The 22,722-nt window shown below is 41.0% G+C and overlaps 2 protein-coding genes across 4 annotated transcripts; both read right to left on the bottom strand.

Annotated features, from left to right (window-relative positions):
- Positions 1–540: 540 nt before the first annotated feature.
- On the bottom strand, positions 541–3,967 carry LOC147629964 (putative alpha-glucosidase Os06g0675700). The gene is made up of 4 exons (XM_086811516.1): positions 3,679–3,967; positions 2,878–3,515; positions 2,490–2,720; positions 541–2,375 (listed from the first exon to the last, which is right to left on the bottom strand). The coding sequence occupies exons 1-4, from the start codon at positions 3,888–3,890 to the stop codon at positions 775–777; spliced, it is 2,682 nt and encodes an 893-aa protein (XP_086667642.1). The 5' UTR covers positions 3,891–3,967; the 3' UTR covers positions 541–774.
- A 13,312-nt stretch (positions 3,968–17,279) lies between these two features.
- Positions 17,280–22,050, bottom strand: LOC147629963 (uncharacterized). Of its 3 annotated transcripts, none has more exons than XM_086811513.1 (11): positions 21,748–22,015; positions 21,457–21,616; positions 21,187–21,309; positions 20,810–20,982; positions 19,875–20,320; positions 19,648–19,762; positions 19,218–19,561; positions 18,510–19,109; positions 18,093–18,254; positions 17,903–17,991; positions 17,280–17,778 (listed from the first exon to the last, which is right to left on the bottom strand). In XM_086811513.1, exons 3-11 carry the CDS (start codon positions 21,297–21,299, stop codon positions 17,643–17,645), a joined length of 2,178 nt encoding a protein of 725 aa, XP_086667639.1. In that variant the 5' UTR covers positions 21,300–21,309; positions 21,457–21,616; positions 21,748–22,015; the 3' UTR covers positions 17,280–17,642. The 3 variants fall into 3 exon arrangements, with proteins under 3 accessions (XP_086667639.1, XP_086667641.1, XP_086667640.1); XM_086811515.1 differs by having other exon boundaries at positions 21,534–21,616; XM_086811514.1 differs by lacking the exon at positions 21,457–21,616 and having other exon boundaries at positions 21,748–22,050.
- Between the last annotated feature and the right edge of the window lie 672 nt (positions 22,051–22,722).

The following is a 22,722-nucleotide window of genomic DNA, read 5'->3' as shown; positions in this document are numbered from 1 at the left end:
TATAATTAAAGGACTTCCCAAACCTTGTGTGAAAAACCTTTGTGGTATATCTATGTGTTGTGTGAATCAATAAATATGTGGCATTCTTCCTTGGATCGAGTGGGAGCTTCATGACTTCTTGGTGGCATTCTTCTTTGGGATCCAATGGGCCCTTTCACACTTCTTAGTGATCTACTTCGACTCGGTGCCCCTTTTCATCAACATGGAGTGAGTGGCAAGATGCTTGGCCAAATCAACGATAGCCATGCATTCAAGAGAGGCCCACAACCTTTAAAAAACAAGATCAAGGCTCTTCTAGGACCATCATGGTCTTCGGTCATGGGAAAATAATCCCAACCATCAAATCAACAAGCTTTGTTTTTAAAGAATGCACCATAAGATATTGACACATCAACAATGGGAATTTTACTAAATGAAAGCAAATGAGTTGATGACACATAAGCAATCAAAGTGTTAAAAAATAGAAGCCAATAAAACCTTGAGACATCAGCACATGGAATGTTAAAAAATAGAGAGCTAATAAGAATTTGCCACATCAACAAGGAGAATTAAAAAAAATTGTTCCGCTCCCCCCAAGACCATGATGGTTGGGAAAAGCCAAGGTTGGCCTTTACCGAGGAAAATGGGTCACTAGCTAGCGCGAGCTCCCCATTTTCCTCTACGGAAAGGCCTCCCCAAGGCCTTTCACTACACCCTCCAAAACTGCGTAACTGTGTGAGAGAGAAAGAGAGAGAGAAAGAGAGAAAATTATGAGAAGGGTAAAAATTAATGAAATTATTCTTTTATGATGCACTGCAGAGAGAAGGGTTTGCCAATGGGAAGATCCAACTGAGAAATCTCAAGAACGAGACGGTCTGCCTTCTTCACTTGCACTGATTGCACTGCATCTTCGCCATTGATTTGCAACTTCTTGGGCATGGAGGGGGCGCCCAACACCACTATCCTTTGCAGCACCCACCCATTATCCATGGCAAAGCTTCCCTCTTGCACAACAGACCTTACTTGGAAAATGCCATTACCTCTGCTTGCACTGAAATTGACCAAAGTGGACCTTCCTGCCTTCAAACCCATCTCTATATTCTCTCCATCATCAAGAAACAAAGCTCCCTCAGCTTCATCTATTGCTTGTTTTTCTGGATTCAAAGATAATGCAATCACAAGAGTGAAGGGCGTTTTCCTAGCTGCAACTGTCGTTAAGGCTGCCTCTTGCAGAGGCAAAATGGAGCCTTCATGGACATGAACATTGATTGTATCCATAGGAGCTGGTAGGGTTTGATAGGAACCCATGCCTGCATTGATGATGGCTTGAGAGTAGTTGAAGAGATTGTACCAAGTGCCTGCTGGAAAGTAAGCATTTACATAGGTTGTGTTTGGGGCCATGACAGGAGAAACTAGTATAGACTGACCCAACAAAAACTGGGCATCCACTGTGAAGGTTGATGGATCATCAGCAAAGTGGAAGAAGAGGGGTCTAGCCATGGGAGCTCCCATCTTGTGAGCTTGATATACAAGAGTGTAAAGGTATGGCAAAAGCTGGTATCTGAGACCCAACGCTTTCCTAGCTGACTCCGCAACAGAGTCCCACAAATAGAGCTCTTGCCTCCTCGAAAACTTGTCTGAATGGTCCCTTGAAAAAGGGTAGAAAGCTCCCACTTGAATCCAGCGGTTGCAAAGCTCTTCCCAGGTGTCTCCACTAAACCCACAAATGTCAGCACCCACCATTGGGATGCCAAACAATCCCGAGTTCATCACACTGACTATGGAGTAAGCTAGATCGTTCCATGATGCACCATTGTCTCCTGTCCAGTGGGCGGTATAAGCTCCTGATCCAATGAAAGTAGACCGCGATAAGATGAAGGGCCTCTTCTTGAGAGTCCATCTTAAAGCTCTGTTGGTGGCTATGGCCTCTGAGAAACCGTAGAGATTGTGGGTATCATATTCTAGGGTTCCCCCGAAATGGATTGCACTTGTAGCTATGGTTTTGTTACCAAGTGGCCTTTCTACATCTGAGCTGTTGATTTTGTATGGAGGATAGTCCCATTGAGTTGGGTTAGCATCACTGCATACAAGGCAACATGTTGTTTGGTCGTCCGGGATGGGGCAGGGGGAGTTTGTTGGCAATGTGCAGCTTATGCCTGAGCAGAAATTAGAGATCTCATTCATGTCAATCCAGAGGCCATCAAAGGGTATTGTTTGGTGGAAATTGGAGATCTCAGCCGTCCAAAATGAGTCAGCATTGGGATGCAAAAAGTCGGGAAAATATACTGGCCCCGGCCACACTTGGCCAAGGTAGTTCTCGCCATTAGCGTCCTTAATGAAAATATCTTTCTTCATACCATGTTGATATGTACTGTAATTGGTTTCATATTTGATGCCTGCAAAGTCAATAGAAACATTAGCATTGCCTTTTACATCCATGCAGGCACAATCAGTAGGTTTAAAATAGGCTCCTTGGAGGGAGAAAGCAACGGTTCAGGATCTATTTTTACCGGGATCGATGATCATCACAAATTTCTGACCATTCGCATGAAGCTTGTCAACAAAACCCTTCAGACGGTCAGCCGGATAGTTGATTGGGTCCACTGTGAAGTCTTTGAAAGCATCCATGTAATCTATATCATTCCACATAACATCAAGAGGAATGTCTTTTGCTTTGTATGTTGCAGCTACTGTTTCAATGTCAGTGACATTCTTGTAACCATAACGGCATTGATGAAAACCTGGAAAGTTAAGAGAAGCAGCTCAGTAAGAACACCACGTTTGAGATTCAAGCAGTATAAACATCAACAGAAAACGCCAAGTCCAACACTCTCAAGAACACATCATGTAGTAATTTGAACACAAAGCTGAAGGGTTTAGTAGAGCTGACAAATGTACCAAGAGACCAGTATGGCATGGGTGCAGGCCGGCCAACAAGCCTTGTGTACTGCTCCATAACTGAGAGAGGAGAAGGTCCTGAGAAAAAGTAGAAGTCCAGCACTCCTCCAATCACCCTGTAAGTCAAGTGACTGCTCTCATAAAGCACATCCATGCCATTGCTGTTGAGCAGGAGAACTCCATGGCTGTTACCATTGCTCCTCACATCCATGTAGAAGGGGAGGGACCCATATAAGTTGATGTTGGGATTCACACTCCCCACGTCTTCTGCCCACAGGGTATACTTGCTGCCAGGTGAAAGCTTGAAACCGGCAGGGCGGGTACTCTCACCGATCCCATAAAGAGATGCTGACTCCGGAATGGATGTTGAGATCTCCAAATACTGGTCTTTGAACACCATGTTGTTGAAATCTGATGTGAAAGAAGATGGTGTAGAATTGAAGAGGGTTTCTCCAGACGATGTCCGGGTGATAGCAAAGCCAAAGGGGTTCTCTGTGTAGGAGAATTGGAACTCATTGGAGGGCATTGGAGTGAGCAATCTATGGGTGTGACGCCGGGGTAGAATTGAATGGGGTATTTCCCATCTGGGTTGGGTTTTGTCTGTGATGTGCAGGTGGAAGCGGTCCGGAGACTCATAGCTGTGGCAAAACAAAGCTTGATGATGCGCATGAAAGCTAGTACAAGAGGTGGGTAATCTTGCTTGTACAGAAAAGCAAGATCAAACAGGTCGTACAGGGGAAAAAAAGAAGCAACAGAAAAAGCAAGAAGCGAGGAGAAGGAAGGGCTGAAGTGGGTACTAACCTTGCTCGCAGCTGTAGGAAGGGAATGTCAGGGCCATAGTTGGATGCAGAGGGCTCGATTGCTTGCAGAGTGGCCTCCAGGGAGGTGCCGTGGTGGGCGATTGAGACAAGCTTGTAGCCGTGAGAGTCGGAGGCAGCAGAGCTGCAACAAACTCCTGCGATGAAGAAAAGCAGGTGGAAGAGAGAGGAAGCCATAGCTCTTTTCTTCTTCATCTTCAATTAAGCTGTGCTCATACTTCAAAGCTCAGTGAAGACGCCTGTGCGTTTCAGATAAAGTTTGAAAGTCTACACCAGACAACGACTTTCTTTTAATTAAATTTTACTTTTTCGCGCACCTGATACCATCCAAATTGCTATTTATAAAATCATAATATAATATAGCAACTTATGTGAGCAAGGGTTGGAAAATCCCCCAACCTAAATACAATATCATTAATTTTCGAACTTATTGATGCCTAGCTTTTCTTTTTTTTTAAGTTGAACAATTTTTATTACATGAGGGTCCCGCATACCCTTTTTACAAACACACACACACACCTACTGGTTCACGAGGTACATGGTAGCACCATGCAATGTAGGCATCCGTGGATCAAACCTATTACCTCGGGTTACAAGCCATCCACACTAACCTAGCTTTTAATTTATGATCTTCTTCAATCTAATCTCAATTAACCTGAATTTAAATGCTAACAAAATTTTAATTCAAATTGTGATACATTTTATTGGCATGGATTGCTAATGGGGGTATTTCTATGTAACATGTGTCGAGCGAGGTGTAGTATGAGTTAGTACTTGGTTATATACACAGTTAATCAACTATTCAATAAGCATAGGAGACAAAGGAACCCTGTAGTAGTGGGAATCATGAACTCATAAATTCTTGTATTTGTGGGCTTGTCTGACGCGAAGAGAATTCATTAGCCACCATAAACACTGATAGTTGGTTTCACCTAGAAGTGCAGTCTCAACACTGTAGACATCAATAATTGGCTGAATTCCAAAGGGTAGATGAGTCCCTCTTCGGATTACCCTGAAGGGCAGAGCGGTACCACCTACATCATTGTTAATACAGTTCTTCAAGTGGTAGTCCTTTTAATGGAGACTGTTTAGCTAATAGTGTGTGGGTTTCTGATCCTATAGGTGGATAGTGGGTTACCAAACCTCATGATGCATGTTAGGTCTGGTGATCTATGTACCATGGGGGATTTTTTTTGTGGCAAGCTAATTCGGGCGAGCATAAACCCAAATATGGCAAGCACGTTTTTAATAATGGGGGGCTCTCGATCTATCGCTCTGTCTCTCTCTCTTTCTCTTTCTCTCTCTCTTTTTTCTCTCTCTCTCTCTTTAGTTGTGTCTCTCTCTCTCTCTCTCTCTTTCTCTTTCTCTCTCTCTCTCTTTCACCTATGCATATGTTATGATTCCATAGTAGAGCACTTATGCATCTCTCTCTCTCTCTCTCTCTCTCTCTCTCTCTCTCTCTCTCTCTCTCAATAAATAAATAAATAAAACTACTCCAATAAAATGATACAAGCTTAAATAAAATTACTCCATGGAAATTGTTCCAATAAAATGATACCGCCGAACATTTTTGCACATCCCATACATTTCTGAAGTTAAATTAGGAACATGAATTATCCACTAAACCAATTCAGGGTAGGTTCGTTCTCTACGTAGACATTCAAGTACCTCCCTTTCTGTCAAAATTGGTTGGTGAATAAACATATTTTCATTTTGGCTCAATCCCATGACTCTTATGTACACAAAGTACAAGTGCTTGCATGCTAAGTAGGGTTTTTGTTGGCTGACCCTTCCCAAAAAAATCTGGACATGAGCATGATGGATGCATTTTGATATGCACATCATAACTTCCCACATGAGAACCTTCTCCAAACGTCTCAATGGTGAAAGCCTCATGTTTGAAGGATTGAAACACATGCACTTGTGTAACTTGTGCATTTATATCTAGTGCTGTCTTGATCCTTTTTACAACGTCTTCTAAAATTCATGTTATGTATCTTGTGCGACAACCATCTCATGACATATTATTTCTGAATGTGTTTGTCTCTCCCCTAGGCACTTCTAGTTGACTTGAGTTCAATGGCGTTTGTTGATCCCCTTCCCAATGGCTTACTCTGTAAGTTGTAGCATGCAAGCACCAATGCGTCTACCTCCTGCCACATAATAAAGGCTTAAGACTGTGCAATCCGACAAAGGTGGCATCCACATCCAAGGCGACGAAGGCAGCATCCACGTCCAAGGCGGCGTTAAAGACAACAAGAGGCTAACTTCCACATCATATCCTATTAAGAAGACTGTGCTCGCTTTATTTGGTTGGTTCCTTAATTTTTCAACTTTTCATGCTATCGCCCGCTTGCTCGCTATCGTCTTCCTCTCGCTATTGCCCGCCTGCTCGTTGCTCGTTGTTGCTATCAACGGGATTGCTACCTCCTCCCACAATCGTCTACAATGGTCATTGTCAACAACGTCCATCAAAGCTACAAGGTAGAAAATTCGATTAAAAAGCAAGTCCAATCTTTTATTGAGTATGTTCCCTCCTCTTTATCAAACTCCTCTCTAAAATCAAACTCTCTCTCTCTCACACACACACACACACATTCTTTTGTTGAGTAATTTTGGCCCATCCAAGTAGCCAATTTTCATCTTTAAGGCTCTTTTTTCTAGGATAGTTATATGTAAGATAGCTTTTACCTATTGGTTATATAACCTTTTATCATATGAAAGAAAACCAACCTTTTAACACAAGTATAGATTCTCCTCTTCCGAAGGTCTTCCACCTAGCATCCTTTGATGCTTGAAGATGTAAACAATATTCTATATAATCTAAATAGTTTAAACTTTGAAAATTGCTTATACTTATGTAAGATAGCTTACACACACACACACACACACACACACACACACACACACACACATACACACACACACACACTCTTTTGTTGAGTAATTCTTTCCCATTCAAGTAGCCAATCTTCTCTTAATTTTTTATCTGTACTTATGGAAAATGGTGAGTATCTAGTTGGGGGTTTTAAACTTCATCGAATTGGAATGAATTTAGGAGTGAATTTAAAGTTTTCAAGAATATTTGGTGAGTATTTAAGGTAGTGTGGAGTTGGGGATTTTTAACTTCATCCAATTGGAGTGAATTTAAATTTTTCAAGAATATTTTTGTACAAAAAAGAAACAAAGCAACTTTGCAATTTTGTTACAAAATTGCACTCCAAGTCTACTTTCTCTCCTACTTCACTTCTTTGGCCTTTCTAATGCAGGCTATGATAATAGAAGTTGATGATTGGCTCTCAAGAACTCATTAAATCATTCAAGCTCATAATCACACATACAATCTCATAAGTTAACAAGCTCATAATGATTCCATGGTTAGATTAGGGTTCATGTAGGGTTAGATTTAACCATGGTTAAATTGTTTTTGTATATAAAGCCATCTCTCTCTATTTTTTTTATTTTTTAAGCTAAAGTCTTGCATGCATCTCTCTCTATCTTTGTATTGACCAGCATCAGGAGAAAGGAGGTGACTTCCTCTCTCTGTTAATTTTCATTTTTGAACACTCACGTTGTAAATGAGATTCTCTCTCTCTCTCTCTCTCTCTCTCTCTCTCTCTCTCTCTCTCTCTCTCTCTCTCTCTCTCTCTCTCGTATACACACACATACTAAAACACACTCATGTACACATACACTCACGTCTTGCATGCATCACTACCTCTCTCTCTCTCTCTCTCTCTCTCTCTCTCTCTCTCTCTCTCTCTCTCTCTCTCTCTCTCTCTCTCTCTCTCTCTCTCTCTCTCTCTCGCACACACACGCACACGCACACATGTATACCTACACATACTAAAACACACTCATGTACACATATACTCACGTCTTGCATGCGTCACTACCCCCCCTCTCTCTCTCTCTCTCTTTCTCCCGTACACTCAGGTTTACACATACAAACTAAAACGCACTCACGTAATACACTCTTAATACACAAAATTCACCTCTACACTAGACTTTAAACTCATTTGCAGAATGGCTTCATCAACCCGATTTCGAAAAGCTCGTCAACCTAACGTCATTAACATTTCTCAACCGACATTGTCCAAGGGCACTGACAATGCAGGGCCAAGTGAGGTTGTCTCAAATGTGGTCCAAGAAACAATTATAGCAAGCTCCTCTACCCCACAGAGCTCTCGAAAAAGGGTTGTCAAGCAATCAGTGGAAGAGGAGGACGAGAACTTGCCCTCCCTACTTGAAAATTTTGGGAAGCTGGTGTTGCAAGATTAGTTGTCTTCACACTTTGTCGATGATGTGAGACTTCCATTTGTGTGAATCTAGCCATTCGAACTACAAACAACCACCTTTTGGAACTTAAAGAGAGCTTCAATAGGCATGATTATGTGCCACCAATGGGAGAGTTCATTATTTCTAAGAGTTTTCTCGGGGAAGCCCCCCAAGAACATAACCCTAAGAACCTGAGATGGAAAAATGGATTTGGTGGCAACAATCGAATATGTTTGATGAAAAGCTCAAAGAAACACAGAAGTGAACTCACCTTGCCAAGAAAAATTTAGTTGTTTGGGATGGAAACCATAGACTTGTGTCATGGCTTCAATGCATGCAAACAAGTAAGTTAAATTCAAACTTCTTTCTTTGAAATGTTTTCTAATTTTCTTGAAAGCTCCAATATAATTTTCTTCATTTTCTCGGATACATAGAATGGTTACATTCGAAGGATATGTATCCTCAAGTTCGGTGTCACGTCATTTCCTTCACAAAGGAAGAAGAGATATAGTTATTAATGAATCTTGCAAATCTTAACACGTATTTAAATATTTCACAAGTGTTTAAAGAGGTTCGATGTCTTGTATGTTTGTATTCTCTCTGAAGATGTTAATTAATGGTTTTTCATCAGGGTCACTTGTGTGCATGTTCCACACACACCAAGCCATGGCATTTTTCTTATGCAACATTTCGGTCTTATAAATCCAAATACTCTGCTTCTGCTGCAAAAGCTAAGAGAGGATGAACGGAAGTGGGCGACCACAATAGTTATTTGCAACAAATAAAAAAAAAGTGGGCAAACCAAGTTGGTTCAGTGTCCCAATGGCACTGTTGTCCCAATTTATTTTTCAGGTAATATTTGTGCTCTAATTTTCTTTAACCCCAATTTTAGCTTGAATCCTCTTATAATTTTCCATCTTGGTTGATAATTTCAAGATGAATTTAAGAAAATGATTCACACTAAAACTAGAGGATTACCTAAGGAAGGAGAACACACAAAAGATGAGAAGGAAGTGTACCAGAATTACTTGAAGGAAACAGAGCTAAATTTCATGAAAAAGGGATACACATTTACAGCCATCGCAAGTCCTACAAATGAAAAGGATTTCTTTGATGTTATATTTAAGTACCAGGATTGGCATGAGAAGCAGCAACAATTCACAATAGAGAAGCTGCAACTTATTGCCCACTCAAGCTTGCCTCCAATTGAGTAAGTCTAGTCTGTTATGTAAAAAGAGTAAGTTGGTTCAAATAATTGCAAAAGGAGAGTGCCATGAAGACTGCATGTATACAATGTGGAGAACTTGCATTTCGTGTGTTCTTCAATAAGCACATATATTGGCATCACTTAATAACCACATCACTTGATATGAAGTGCAAAATGGAAGAAGAGAAGCCAATCTTGTGCAGGAGGTTCACGAACAAATTATTTGAGCTATTACAAAGAAAAACAATTCGACACCTCATTTGTATCTTGGCAAAAAGCAATGCGGTCTTCGATCAAAGCATCTACTCAACCACACCTCATGTGTACAGCAAGACGCACCATATATGGGTAAGCTTAGAACAAAATATTTCATTCTACGAGCTTGTGCACTAGGTATAGGTATGTTGATAAGACTACTTCTGAATTGTCCTATTTATTACCAGGTGGTGGGTTTTGATGAAGGACATAGTATCTTTCCCCAAGCTTCGTCATCCCACGATGAGTGGGTGTTGACTGAGGTTGGGGATAATGGCATATATCCAGAAATCTGGATAGAAGAACTTTTCGAAAAAGAGGTTTGGAGTTTGTGCCAATGGTGGTTAGATTATGCCAATGGGACATACCCCCCTAATGAGGAGGCCTTGTGGAAAGGTATTATCCATGCCTTGCTCCAATGGTGGTTAGATTATGCCAATGGGACATACCCCCTATAATGAGGAGGCCTTGTGGAAAGGTATTATCCATGCCTTGCTCCATGTGATATATTGCATGCCTTGCTCCATGCTAACCATTTGTTTGAAGTAATTTTGTGAAGCAGATCTACATCAACCTAAGTGGTCTAGAGTTGAGGGATCCAAGCAACCTATAGGCCAAGGCAAGAAAGGTGTAACCAGGGTAGGGAGTGGGGAAGCATTGCCTACAAATGTCGCAAAAGGTGCAAGTGGGTGAGGCAAAGGTGCAACTAATCTTGGCACCAAAAAAAAAGGGTGGCAAGTCAAATGTGGAGAGAATTGGTCCCAAAAAAAAGCAAGAAAGTCACAAAGAAAATAAAGGTTGTAAGCGAAGATGAGGAGGAGGATGATGATTCAAAGGAGAACGATCACACGGAAGATAACGAGGTGGAGGAGGACAAAGACAATGACACAAATAATTCAACAATCCTCTAAGTAGTAATGGTCACTGACCTTCTTTTATAGTTGTTCTAATCATTTCCTTTAAAGCATGTGTTTAATTGTGTAACCATGTTTTATTTTTTTTTATACAAGTGTTTCAAAATATATCACCAAAGAACATGACTATTTTGGGAACCATCATCACTGGTATAGTCGACAATATAATTGGGAGAAACATCTCACATTAAGTCCATGAAAACCCCAACTTATATTTTGAACATAACTATTTCTAGTTCCAACAGGGTTCTAATATTAACGCGGCTCCCAAGCATTACAATAGGCTAGCAAAGTTTGTTGGGGGCTTGAACAAGTCCGAAAATATAGGAAGCTAGCCCTCATCTTTGCGAGGATGTTCAATGGTGTGGGTAGATTTTCCAATAGGGCTACCTTATAGATAAGGACACTCCGCTAGTCCCTCATTGGAACATTTAGAAGAAAGAGCTTGTTGAGGGTGCATGTGTTCTTGCCAATGAGCTCTTAAGAGAGAATGGAATTTGCATCGGTGTTCATCTTGGTGACATAGTGGAGATAGCCATAGCGCATGATCTTGCTCTACAATGCACTTTGTATCTTGAGTTGCAAGAGAGCTACCATCGCTCTAACGAGATAGATTTTAAAGAGGTATGAACCACCACTTTGTTTTCCTCTAGTATTGGGAAATTAAAAGAAAACTCTAAATCATTATTGTATGATGTCATGAATGTGCAGGTAAAAATGTTAATTGTTAGGGTGTTTTTTTAACACCCACCAAGCATCCAACCTCCAACATATATGAGAGTGAACGGTAAGGATGCATCTACCTAGGACCTCTGGGTTTACACATTACACTCACCTTCTGAGTGAGTTAATCTGCCTAAAAGGAAAGCATCCACTCATATTAGGCGGACACCACTATGGGGTGCAGTTGAGCGACCCGTTGAGACTACAAGGTATAGAATAAACACTACATGCTTTTTATTGGTAATGCATCAATACAATATAAGACATTGATCTTAAGTTTTTCTTCATTTTGGTAGGTGGCTCATTGGTACTTTCACAATGGAGAGGGAACTAGTACTTGATTGCTTTGTAGGCATTGGTGTCATGGCTAAGGCATGCAAGGAGCTTCGCCAACATTATATAAGCATAGAAAATGATTGGATGTGCTATAATCAGGAGTTGGCTCATTTGCAAGATGTGCACATAGACCTAGGTTCCACATGGTTTCAAGGTAAAGAATCCAAGAAAAATATTCAAGCAAGCACACAACCTCAAAGTTTGTTGAAGGAACCTTGGCATGGACAACCCCAATGGTTGCCAAGGCATGCTTCATATGTACCACGTGGTGCTACTTCTACAGCTTGGCAACTTTCTTACTATCCACCACCACCTAGAGCTACCAATACAACCCAACAACTTGCTTATTATCCACCACCACCAGGAGTAGAAATGACACCAGTAATGATGCCATACCCTTATGGTATACCATAGCCTAACATGAACAACCCATATCCTTATTCGAATTGGGGGGGACCTCCATGACGCAACACAAATCAGCAAGATCATGCAACTTCAAGTAGTGCTAGTGCCTCACATGGAATATGCGTCATGGAGATGACCATGTGATTGGTTGCCAAAAACATTTATTGTTGTTTTCCATGGATTTTGTATTCACTGTCTCATGTATAGAAGCAACTTTTATCAATATCTTGTAAAAGTGTGAAATGTGTTGGTGTGCACATGTCAATATCCCGAGAGAGAGAGAGAGAGAGAGAGAGAGAGAGTGATTGAGTGAGTGAGTGAAAGAGACAGAGAAATGTCCCATGTGTTACATGTGAAATATCTTGCAAAAGTTTGAAATGTGTTGGTGTGTACATGTGTCAATATCGAGAGAGAGAGAGAGAGAGAGAGAGAGAGAGAGAGAGAGAGAGAGAGAGAACGTCCTATGTGTTACGATTTCAACCAAGCACACTTATTGGTGTTTTCCATGGATTTTGTATTCAATATCTCATGTATGGAGGCGACTTTTATCGATATCTTGCAAAGAGAGTCTACATGTGAATTGTGTGTGTGTGTGTGTGTGTGTGTGTGTGTGTGTGAGAGAGAGAGAGAGAGAGAGAGAGTGAAAGAGAGTAGGGAACAAGAGGTACCTATGTGTTACGATTTCAATCGCTCACCAATTTTGCAAAACTGCTCGCCAAAAATAGCACCCACCTACCATAAGGATAAACAAAATGAATCTCCAAAGCATCCCTCCCCTCCCAAGAGACACTACAAGGAAAAGAGATGAGGAGGTTTCCCATATTTGAAAAGTTGCCACATTCCCAAGATACTGAAGGGGGATTTCGGGTTTCCTGGGGGGTGGGGGGCATGCAAACACATTAAATTTATAAAAAAATCAACAAAATTGGAAGTTGCACCAAGACATACATATAGCCTTGTAGCAATGCCTACATGACATAATGTTTATTGGGCCATACTAGGATTAAAAAACCTTAATATATCCTATACTTTAAGTATTAAAAAATAAGAAACATGTCTAGCTATTGTGAGAAAGTATTTAGTAAAACAAAATGTAAAACTAAAGGGAAATGCAAAAATGGAAAAATGGAAAATCAAAGGCAATTTGACTGTAGTATACCAAAATATACATGCATCAAATTTGTGGTTAAAGAGTTGGTCTTGATGATCCACTCACAATTTGAAATTTTTTAGTTGCTTGTGAGTAATAATTTGTTACTAGTTGACACAAATTTCAAAGCCAAATCCTAAGTTTTCTCAAAAATGTTTCATAGATAAAACTTGATTGGTGCAATTAATGAATAAAGGCTCCAATAACCACTAGATGGCTTGTGTAAATCTTGTGCGAGAAAATGTCTTGAAGTCTCAATACTCATATTAAAAGCCATAATAACTTGGCATCTTGACTTTTTGTTTAGGCCACCAAAGTACATCCATAAGTTTTTGTTAATGCATCAAGTGTGGTTTTAGTTATCAACTCTCTAATTCTCAAATTAAGCAATCAACACAACCTCTGTACAGATCTTAAGCACCAAAAATGAAGAGTTAAGATGTTCAATTGTTACTAGTACTCAGATACTCCATTGACTCGTAGTAGCCATAATAACCTTAACTCCTAAAGACTTCAATGAAGAGTTAAATTATTCAACTATCACTAGTAGTCAAATACTCCATTGAATCTTAGCCAAGAGAGAGAGAGAGAGAGAGAGAGAGAGAGAGAGAGAGAGAGAGAGATGAAAACAAGGATAAAGAGAGATAATGAAGGAAGAGAAGATACTAGTTTTGACTTTTGGCATGTCCAATAGTAGACTATGTGTTTACGATATGGAAGATAACATCTAGTACTTAAGACTATATCATAAAAGGGAAACTACAAGACCCAAGTCCTAGAGCTAGCTCTAGTACTTGAGTCCAAGATAGCATCTAGTACTTGAGACTATATCATAAAAGAGAAACTTCAAGACTCAAGTCCTAGAGCTCTCTCTACCATATACACCTCTAGGAGTTGAGTCATAGATCAACTCTGGGACTTGAGTTCAAGAGATTCTCTATGATGTGAGTACAAAGGTTGACACAAAATAACCCTATCCCCTTGAGTCCATGGTGAAACTTTAGGACTCAAGTCTTGTAGCACCTCTATGGCTTGAGCCCATAGAAACTTATAAGACTTGATACTTAGAGTACCTCTAGGACTTGAGTCTAAGAGCACTTGTAGAACTTGAGACAAAAGCTGAACGCTAACTCTAGCCTTCTTGAGTCCATGGTGCAACTCTAGGAATTGATTTCCAAGACTTAAGTCAAAGCTATAGAAAGTACCGATAGGACTTTCTCCTCTAGGACTTGAGTCCAATATTTTTTCTAGGACTTAAGCATTAAAGCTAAAACAAGATAACTCTATCCCCCTTGAGTCCATTGTGTAACTCTAGCACTTGAGTCCTATAGCACCTTTATGGCTTGAATCCATTGCAACCCAACATTACTTGAGACCAAGATCTAACTTGATCAAAAGCGCCTCAAGGATTTGACTTTAAGCATTGACTCTATGGTATCCCATCTCCAACCCCCCATAAACATGCACTTCTTCCTCATTCAAGCCACCATCTCCTTCTCACCATCTTACCTCTCTCCCCTTCCCCATTTTTTGTTTGTTTTCAAACGTAATTTTTCACCAATACATAGATGGGCACTGCTCTTTAACACTAGTGCATCCCCACAGCCGCTCACTCAAGGTGGAACTACCTACAGAGCATTAGAGATTAGAGAGATGAGGGATCACACACTAGAAGAGATGAGAGAGAAACTATCATCTCACTACACAAAGAGAGAGAGAGAGAGAGAGAGAGAGAGAGAGTTCTAGATGAATGCGCGTGAATACATAAATGAAGACCATGAAGGTCTTATGCTAAATCCAGTTCATAAAAAGGAAAACCAAACCAAAACTAGTGTTTATCTCTTATCTTACTACAAGATACAACATCCACAGTAGTACAAGCTTGTTGAAGAAGAAAAGTGAGGTATTTTCTTACTTTCAAATATTTAATGCCTTGGTCAAGAAGGAAAAAGGTATACATATCAAATTCCTAAGGATGGTGGGGGAGAGTATTTTTCCGAAGAGTTCAATGATTTATTGAGAAAGTAGGGGATCAAGAGGTGCCTTGATGTTTGAAAAGAATATGCCAAATTATTTTTAGGTAGAAGCAATAGCACTACTATATACATTCGGAATAGGACCCCACAACTATTCATCACATAATGCCTAAATAAAAGTTTGCAAGCATAAAACTAGATGTGTCTCACTTAAAAATGTTTGGGTGTATTGCATATGTGCATGTTCCCAATGAAGTGAGAATAAAATTGGATCTAAAGGCAAAGAAATACATCTTCATGGTAATGCTTTGGAGTAGAAAGGTTATAGATGTTATAACCATACCACCCATGAGATGCAACTAAGTAGAAATGTTATCTTTAATGAGGTGATGCACTGGTGAAGGTAACACAAGATCTAGATATAATAAGTAATGGCATTGGTATGCACAGGTGAAGGTAACACAAGCCTAGATGTAGCTTGTATGCATTGGTGAAGGTAACACAAGATCTAGATATAAGAAGTATTGATGTTGCCCCACATGTAGAGCAGCAATCACAAGTGTTTAGGGGACTTGGAGAGTCCTCTAATAGTGGATCTAGTGTTAGTCCATGGTTAGGAAATTTGAGGATAGATGTAGGTACCACTTGATTTGGCAAGGCTAGGGTAAGCTCTTAAAGCTCTTGACTTGAACAAGGGTGAAAGAAGAGGAGGATCTCTACTTGAACCAAAATCAATGCTCCGGGTGCTAAAAACGATAGTGCCAGTGTGTGCACATAGGTACACCAGTACACTGATCCTTTACCCCATAAGCACCGGCACATACACCAATATTTACCTTGTAAGCACCATATACAAAGAGGTGAGAACTTACAAGGCAAGGTGTTGATACAAGGACCGATGATAGATTATGAAGACTTTGTGTATCCTAAAGATTCAAAGGACCCATGGAAATGAGTCACTCAAGAGCACACATACCTAAATGATGCAACATTCTTTAATGCTTGAGAACCTCAATGTAAATCTACTTGTCTAGAGAAGTATTCACACATGGAGGAATCATCACCCAGAAGAGATAAGAGGCATATACATAAAGTAGTACACTAAGGATGATGAGGTGATCTCCATAGAGGGAACATCACCCAAAATAGATGAGAGGAATATACATAAAGTAGCACACTAAGGATGATGAGGTGATCTCCATGGAGGAGTATCTTGGTGTGAAACCAAAGTGTGAAGTCTTCACACATGGAGGAAACACCACCCAAAAGAGATAAGAGCCATATACATAAAGTAGTACAGGTGATATCCATGGAGGAGTAGCTTGGTGCGAAACCAAAGTGTGAGAACCAACAGCTGCAATAGTACTTCAATCATTATGTACACAATTTCCATGGTACCTAAGGGTGGATCCTACTTATATGCCAATTAAAGAGAAGTCTAGAGTGTTCATTTGCTAAGATTGGTTTTAAACTTGATCTAGCACATGGTTGGCAATACCATTGGTAATATGGGATGCCAACGATACCTTCCATGGGGATATATATGATGCCATTGATGTACTTTCCCATGCTCAAGGGTGATCTTACATAGAGGCACAATCTTGGGCTCTACAATTGGGAGGTGCCTTAGACTCCCTGGGTGTAGAAAGTGATGTTATATAGATTCAAACTTGTGGTTCGAATAATTAGGAAAATGCTGGACACAACACTCTCTCTCTCTCTCTCTCTCTCTCTCTCTCCTCAGATTCAAACCCTCCACCCAACAGCTCTAGATCCGGTCATACTTTGGTGCCATAGAAAGGGGCCACCATAAGAGATGGACATTGATGTTTTGTGCTCCATTTGGAGGGAGAGACGGGATAAATTCTACCCATGTCACTAGATATGTAGGGCTCCTGTGGGCCTATTTCATATGGCAAATGGTTTCTTTAACATTTATCGGACTTATGGATTATATGTATCCCAATCTAAGATCTCTGAAGCTCTTTTAATTTGAATCTCTGATGACAATTTTTGGTCAATTTTTTTACTCCTGGCCACATTTCAAGCTAACACTCAGCAAAGAGGGCCAGTAGCTGATAACAATTGTGATCTTCAAAGGTCTCATGGGATGTATCAGGAGTCCTTGGATGTAATAACGCCTCTCAGCTATTGAGGGTGGGGCTGGTCCCCACCTCGCCATAATATAAGGGAAGGGATTTTGACCTGGCTCAATTACTGAGTTGGTGATGTAACCTGTACGGAATGCCATAACCTAACCATCCAGATTTACATACGCTGAAGCAAAAAGATCCATCCATCCCATTTTAAACCAGGAGCAATACTTTGCTCTGTAATGACTTGTCAGGTCTGAAAAGAAAAATTGTCTATAACATCGTTTCAGTTAACATCAAAATTGTGAGGAACTCAAGCAAGCAATGCCCCTTCTCCTTTTGTGGGAGGAATGGAAGCCTAGTAATCCTGGCAAGGTACCACAATGGACGCAATGGAATTGGAAGGGACAGCATTGCATGGAAAAAATGCACATTTCGGGAGTAAAAATTCATGCTGGAGCCCCCTAAACCTTCAGCAAAACAGACTGCCGATATACAGCAATCGCATCACTTGATTGCCTGTATTACATTTTTGGCCTTATAGTGGATGCCCTGGCTTCAGCAATGTAAAACTACTCGATCAAACAAAACTGTCAGGGTCAAAAGTTGCTCAGGAGCTCCTATATTTGTTCTTATAAGCACCAATTTGCTGAGGTGCATATTTGACCCTGGAAGATCGACGTACAGAAGAATCCTCCATAGCAAACCGATGGGCAATATCCTTACTTCTCCTCTGTAATGCATCACTGTAGAAAGCCCATTCAAATATCAGTAAAAGCTGGCCTTTAAGTCTGGCACCAAAAGCCACATGAGCAAACTCAGTGTACACGTTATGATGGATTTGTAAGCTAGCCACACCCTGGGCCTCACCTGATCTTAGTGTAATGTTTATCTAGCTGCCTTTGAAGTGCTTTTTCCCTGATGCCTTTGGGATTCAAAGACCCATACAATGCTTCAAGCTGGACAAGGTAGCAATTCGCATTAGACATGAAGTTACACAAAACCAAACAAAACAAGTGATAGCAAACCTGAAAGGTGAAACATACGATTGGAAACAAACCTCTTCCTTTACACTGTAGTATCCCCATTTGGTTGATTCCCTGTCCTCCACAAATATCCGCCCTTCCCTTGGAAAAAACCAATACCTGTTGTAGTCTCTATCTATTCCTAGTGGATTTGTTCTTACCGTTCGCTTCTCCATCTCCCTTTCAAGCTGTTCTTGCTGTGAATGTAGCAGCAACAAGCATTAACCAGTCATAAAGGGCATACTCCAAAACTCTTCTCATAATGACCTTTTACATCAAAAGGTCTTAACAGTCTCCTGCCCATCAGACGACGGCAGCCGTCAGGGACTGGACAAAGGAAATCCCCCGTCCATGAGGGATGGGCAAGTGAGATCTACCCTTTTCAGGGACCAGAGAACTGTCTGTAAAGCCCCTGATATGAGTTCAACATCATGAAACCTGTCAACACTTACCCTTCTTTTCAGTTCGATCGTTTTTTTCTCTTGGCGCCTGCGCTCTCTCAATGCTTCTGCTTGAGCCTTCCGCTTCTGCCGAACTTCATCTTCTTCAGTTCTTTCATCGTCGTCCTCCTCTGCTTGTTCTAATGCTGCTTTAGTCTTGAGTGCCAACTGCTTTGAGGCGCCATTTTTGCTGATTCCATCAAGAAGGCCATTTGGTTTAGTATAGCTAGGCCTTCCATCATCTGTGTTTCCATCAGAGTCACTATCTTCTGGATGCACTCTTGTGCTGGCTTTCATGGAAGTATGAGCTATATCACTAGTTTGGGCATGTTTCTCTTCTACCTCCTTTCCTTTCTTCGTCTCTTTCACCTCTTCTTTTCTTTTCTGCACAGAAATGGCCTGTTTTTCTTCTACAATAAGATCCAACTGATCTCTGACAACACTGGAAACAAGGCTGTGGCTCACCAGTTCACATAGAATGTCAAGTTTGACAGAGGGATCCAACTGCCTATAACTTCCATTCCGAATGGTTGCCGAATGCTGTGCCAGTTTCTCAGAGCCTTCCAATTCCAGAAAATCTGAGAGGTCGTCTTTCCAAGTCTGCAAAGAAACCTGCACAGACAATACCATAAACCATCGTCTTCTGCAAGGAAACCCCAAAATGCAGGAAAAGGGGGGAAGTTCAGAGTTATAAACACAGCTCTAGTTGCAGATACTTACAATTACTTTCCGCTTCCTTTTCTGTGCAAATGATTGATGGACGGCAGGATCACTGAGAGCTGAATGAAGCAAGGCATTGTGTGCTTCTCTCAATAGCACAGGGTCTTCTACTTTGCACTCCAAAACCTTCTCAAACTCCTCCAGAGAGAATGGAAACAAACGAATAGCCTTACCAAATAAGAGGCAGAAATTCCAGACCATCAGCAGAGACCCAATACAATCCATTGGAAGGGGAAAATCTGAAGATGGGATGGGCCTCTTTGTGAAGGCTGGGTCATCATCAGATGATCGTACAAGAGAATCGTCTATTGGATACTTGATAGGCTGAATGTTCACAGCTGCAACTGCACACAAATATGGCAATGCTTGCTGAGTAAGGCAGCAGACTAGTTCCTCAACCATAGCAACACAGTACCTACTACAATTTTACCTTTCTTAGCCTTATCCTTGTCATTGTCCATCTTGATACCTCCATCCCCAGATTTCAGGGTATCCCTTCTTCTACGTTTTGTGGGGACATGAGTTTCCAGTTCTATATCTTCAGTCTGTTGCACATGGATGCCCAAGCGGGCTTTTAAATGTCAACATCAAAAAGAGGCCTAAAGCTCATATAAGCCAAGAAGTTGCAAAGGTCATGGTCATGAATGCAAAGCTTACAGACAATCTTTTGCCACTTCCATTGGCCTCCTCAGAAGCTGGCTCCTGATTTACAAAGAACTTATTCAGTTTGTCTGGAGGGTCTGTTGTTATTTTGTACTCTCGACAAAGCTTCTCATGGACCACCCATGGTGCACTCCTCCCCATGTTATCCCTAACTGATTCCCGAATAAAAGACTTCAACAGCGCCCTTGTGAAGGGATTCTTCTTCCTTGCTAATTTGTCTGATGACTCCACAGATGTCTTTATTACATTCTTGTCATTATCCAACCACCCTACTTCATAAGCAGCAATACCACTTTTGCTACTGCACTCCTCGATCACCCTTATCACCTTGCACAGTCTCGATGAGTTTCCTTGCAAATAAACTAGCTCATCACCAGGCACAAAGTTATTTTTGTAATCTTTAATAATTGTGTTCACGAGGTCATCAAGTCGAAGGACACCTGAGTAAAAACAGGGCATGAAAGAATCAGCAAAATTCTACACTGACACAGTACACTACTCATCAAAATAAAAATTCTAAGAACATCCTCTCCAATATCAAACATTAACTGGAACCTTTCACAATACTGCATGTGTATGTGCAAGTCTGGGTTCGCAGTGCTTCAAGGTAGCTTTGATACAAGCTGCTCTAAGTAGCTTTGATACAAGCTGCTCTAGGACGTGATTGAACTTAATGCTTTTTATTGAGTAATGCAAAAGGTTCCATGACATGGATGTCGATGGAAAAAGCTTTGAGGTTGTCAAGCCATATGCGAAAGGCAAAGAATCACACATGCAAGAGGGTGATACCAAATCAATGAGAGGACAGTCCGGCAAAAAATGCGCTGAACCATATAAAAACAAACAAGCATGACAAGCAACTTTCATTTCAAAGGCTTTCAGACATAACTGAGTGGAAGCAATTCAAAGATGGTAGCTGTATTGCTTACTGAATTGGACACGCTTCAGCACTGGTCCCATAAACTCTTTAGGAAACCGCTGTACTTTCTCCGTTGCTTTGCGCTCTGATACCAGAGCTTCCTCATATGTCAAATTGGTTTTGCCTGTTACCTTACATGTCCACAGTCTCTGGCAATACAGATTTAATTTCTTCAAATACTCTCTTGTGAGAAAATGTTAAGAATGACAATGGAAGCACGTCAAGCAACGTTTTGCCCCTAAGTTATATTATGATAAGTCAAGTATGTGTGTATGTATGTATGCATGTGCACATGCAGGTCAAGTTTGCTTCTTTGTAATAAAGAAATTTCATTGATAATCGAAAGCATGTGCATGTCATGATAATGTACAAAACACGGGAGGATACTCATAGTCTCTGAAGATTTCCTTGGTGAACCGCACTTGGAAAACACGCTCATGCGGTTGCAGATCATGCGGAGGCTTACTGAGGGCATACGCCTTCCTCTTCAGGAGCGGCATTCTATCGATTCTATGCAATCCAAGTTATAACACAGTGTAAGGATTTGAGCTTTACAAAGCTTTAGATTTCCAGAAAGTACTCATAACCATGCTAGGCTTTAGCCCTGTGCGATTGAGCATACATGGTGATAATCTATTGAAGAAAAGCTACCGTTACCCTTGCTTTTTCTATTGCTTCTCTTGCTTTCTCTATAGCTTTTTGCTTGCTTTTTTGCTTTGCCTTTCTGCCCCTACCTGACGAAAGAAAAGTTTTTTTCCTTGGCTTCTTTCGCTACCTGATGGAAGCAGAGCCTTTTCTTTTGCTTTTCTGACCCTGCCTAATGCAGAAGGAAAGGTTTTTTCCCCCATGCAATTGCAGATTATATCAGAAACCTATTTACTTGTTGTATGCATGACCATGCAGCGTTATGCTGTCAAAGAGAAAAGGGAAAACACCACTACGTTGTACCTGTGTAGTTTAGCAATGGCGGCAATGAAAAACACTTGTCTGATCAAAACGAAGTGGTGCAAACGAAACCCTAGGGCGCCATCCAGCAGCAGAAGAATGTTGATTTCCCGCCTTTTTCTGTCTATCTTGCTTTTTGCTTTCCCGCCTCTTCTTCCTTCCTATCTTGCTTCTTGCTTTTCTGCATCCTTGTTGATACAAGAATGAGGGCAAATGTGGTTGTATTACTTGCGTGCGTGTGTGTGTGTAGAGAGAGAGAGGAGGAGGAGGGAGCGATATCGAGAGAGAGAGAGAAAGAGAGAGAGGGTATAGACACTTGGCCTTTTTGGGGCTTTATTCCCTTGCTTGAAGCGTCCTACTCACACTTCTTGGATAATCATATTTAAACAAACCCTTACCAATGTGATGTTTGTCCTAAGGGCCTTAACACACCTCAAGGTGCCAAATGGGATATTCCATGTAGAATTTCGCGCGGGTAGAGAGATGGACAGGCCTAACTCTCTGGGAATGAGTTTGGGCGAGGAAGATCAAAGTGGCCAAAGCCGGAGTTTCAAGGTCCTTCCCCTTTTCACTGAAAAAAGAGGTTTCTCAACTAGTGTGTAAAGGCCCTAAGTTAAGTGCTTGGTTTGAAGCATCGTACACACCGGAGATTCGTCCTGTACGATTTTCTTTAAAATTTATAGTCAGTGTCGAATGTGGGGACGTGTGTGGATGGGTAATCATCCCGCTCGTTCTCAAAACTTCAGTTGTGTGTGTAATTGCTCGATATCATGCTTGCAAAGTAGATGTCCTTAGTCTCCCTTGGAAAGTCTCTTGGGCAACAATAGCGGGAAGTACTAGGTTCAAATCTACCTTAATGGCATCTAATTATAGTACCCACTTTCACATCCTAATAAAACATACTTCTTGTATGAACTCATCGACAATTTGACATTGTGCCATCAGCGAGATTCAGATTAAGTTTGAATACCAATGCAC

The sequence above is a fragment of the Cibotium barometz genome, chromosome 17, assembly GCF_041138505.1.
Source record: "Cibotium barometz isolate CiBa-2024 chromosome 17, ASM4113850v1, whole genome shotgun sequence".
NCBI lineage: Eukaryota > Viridiplantae > Streptophyta > Polypodiopsida > Cyatheales > Cibotiaceae > Cibotium > Cibotium barometz.
This window is presented reverse-complemented; position numbering and strand designations above follow the sequence as displayed.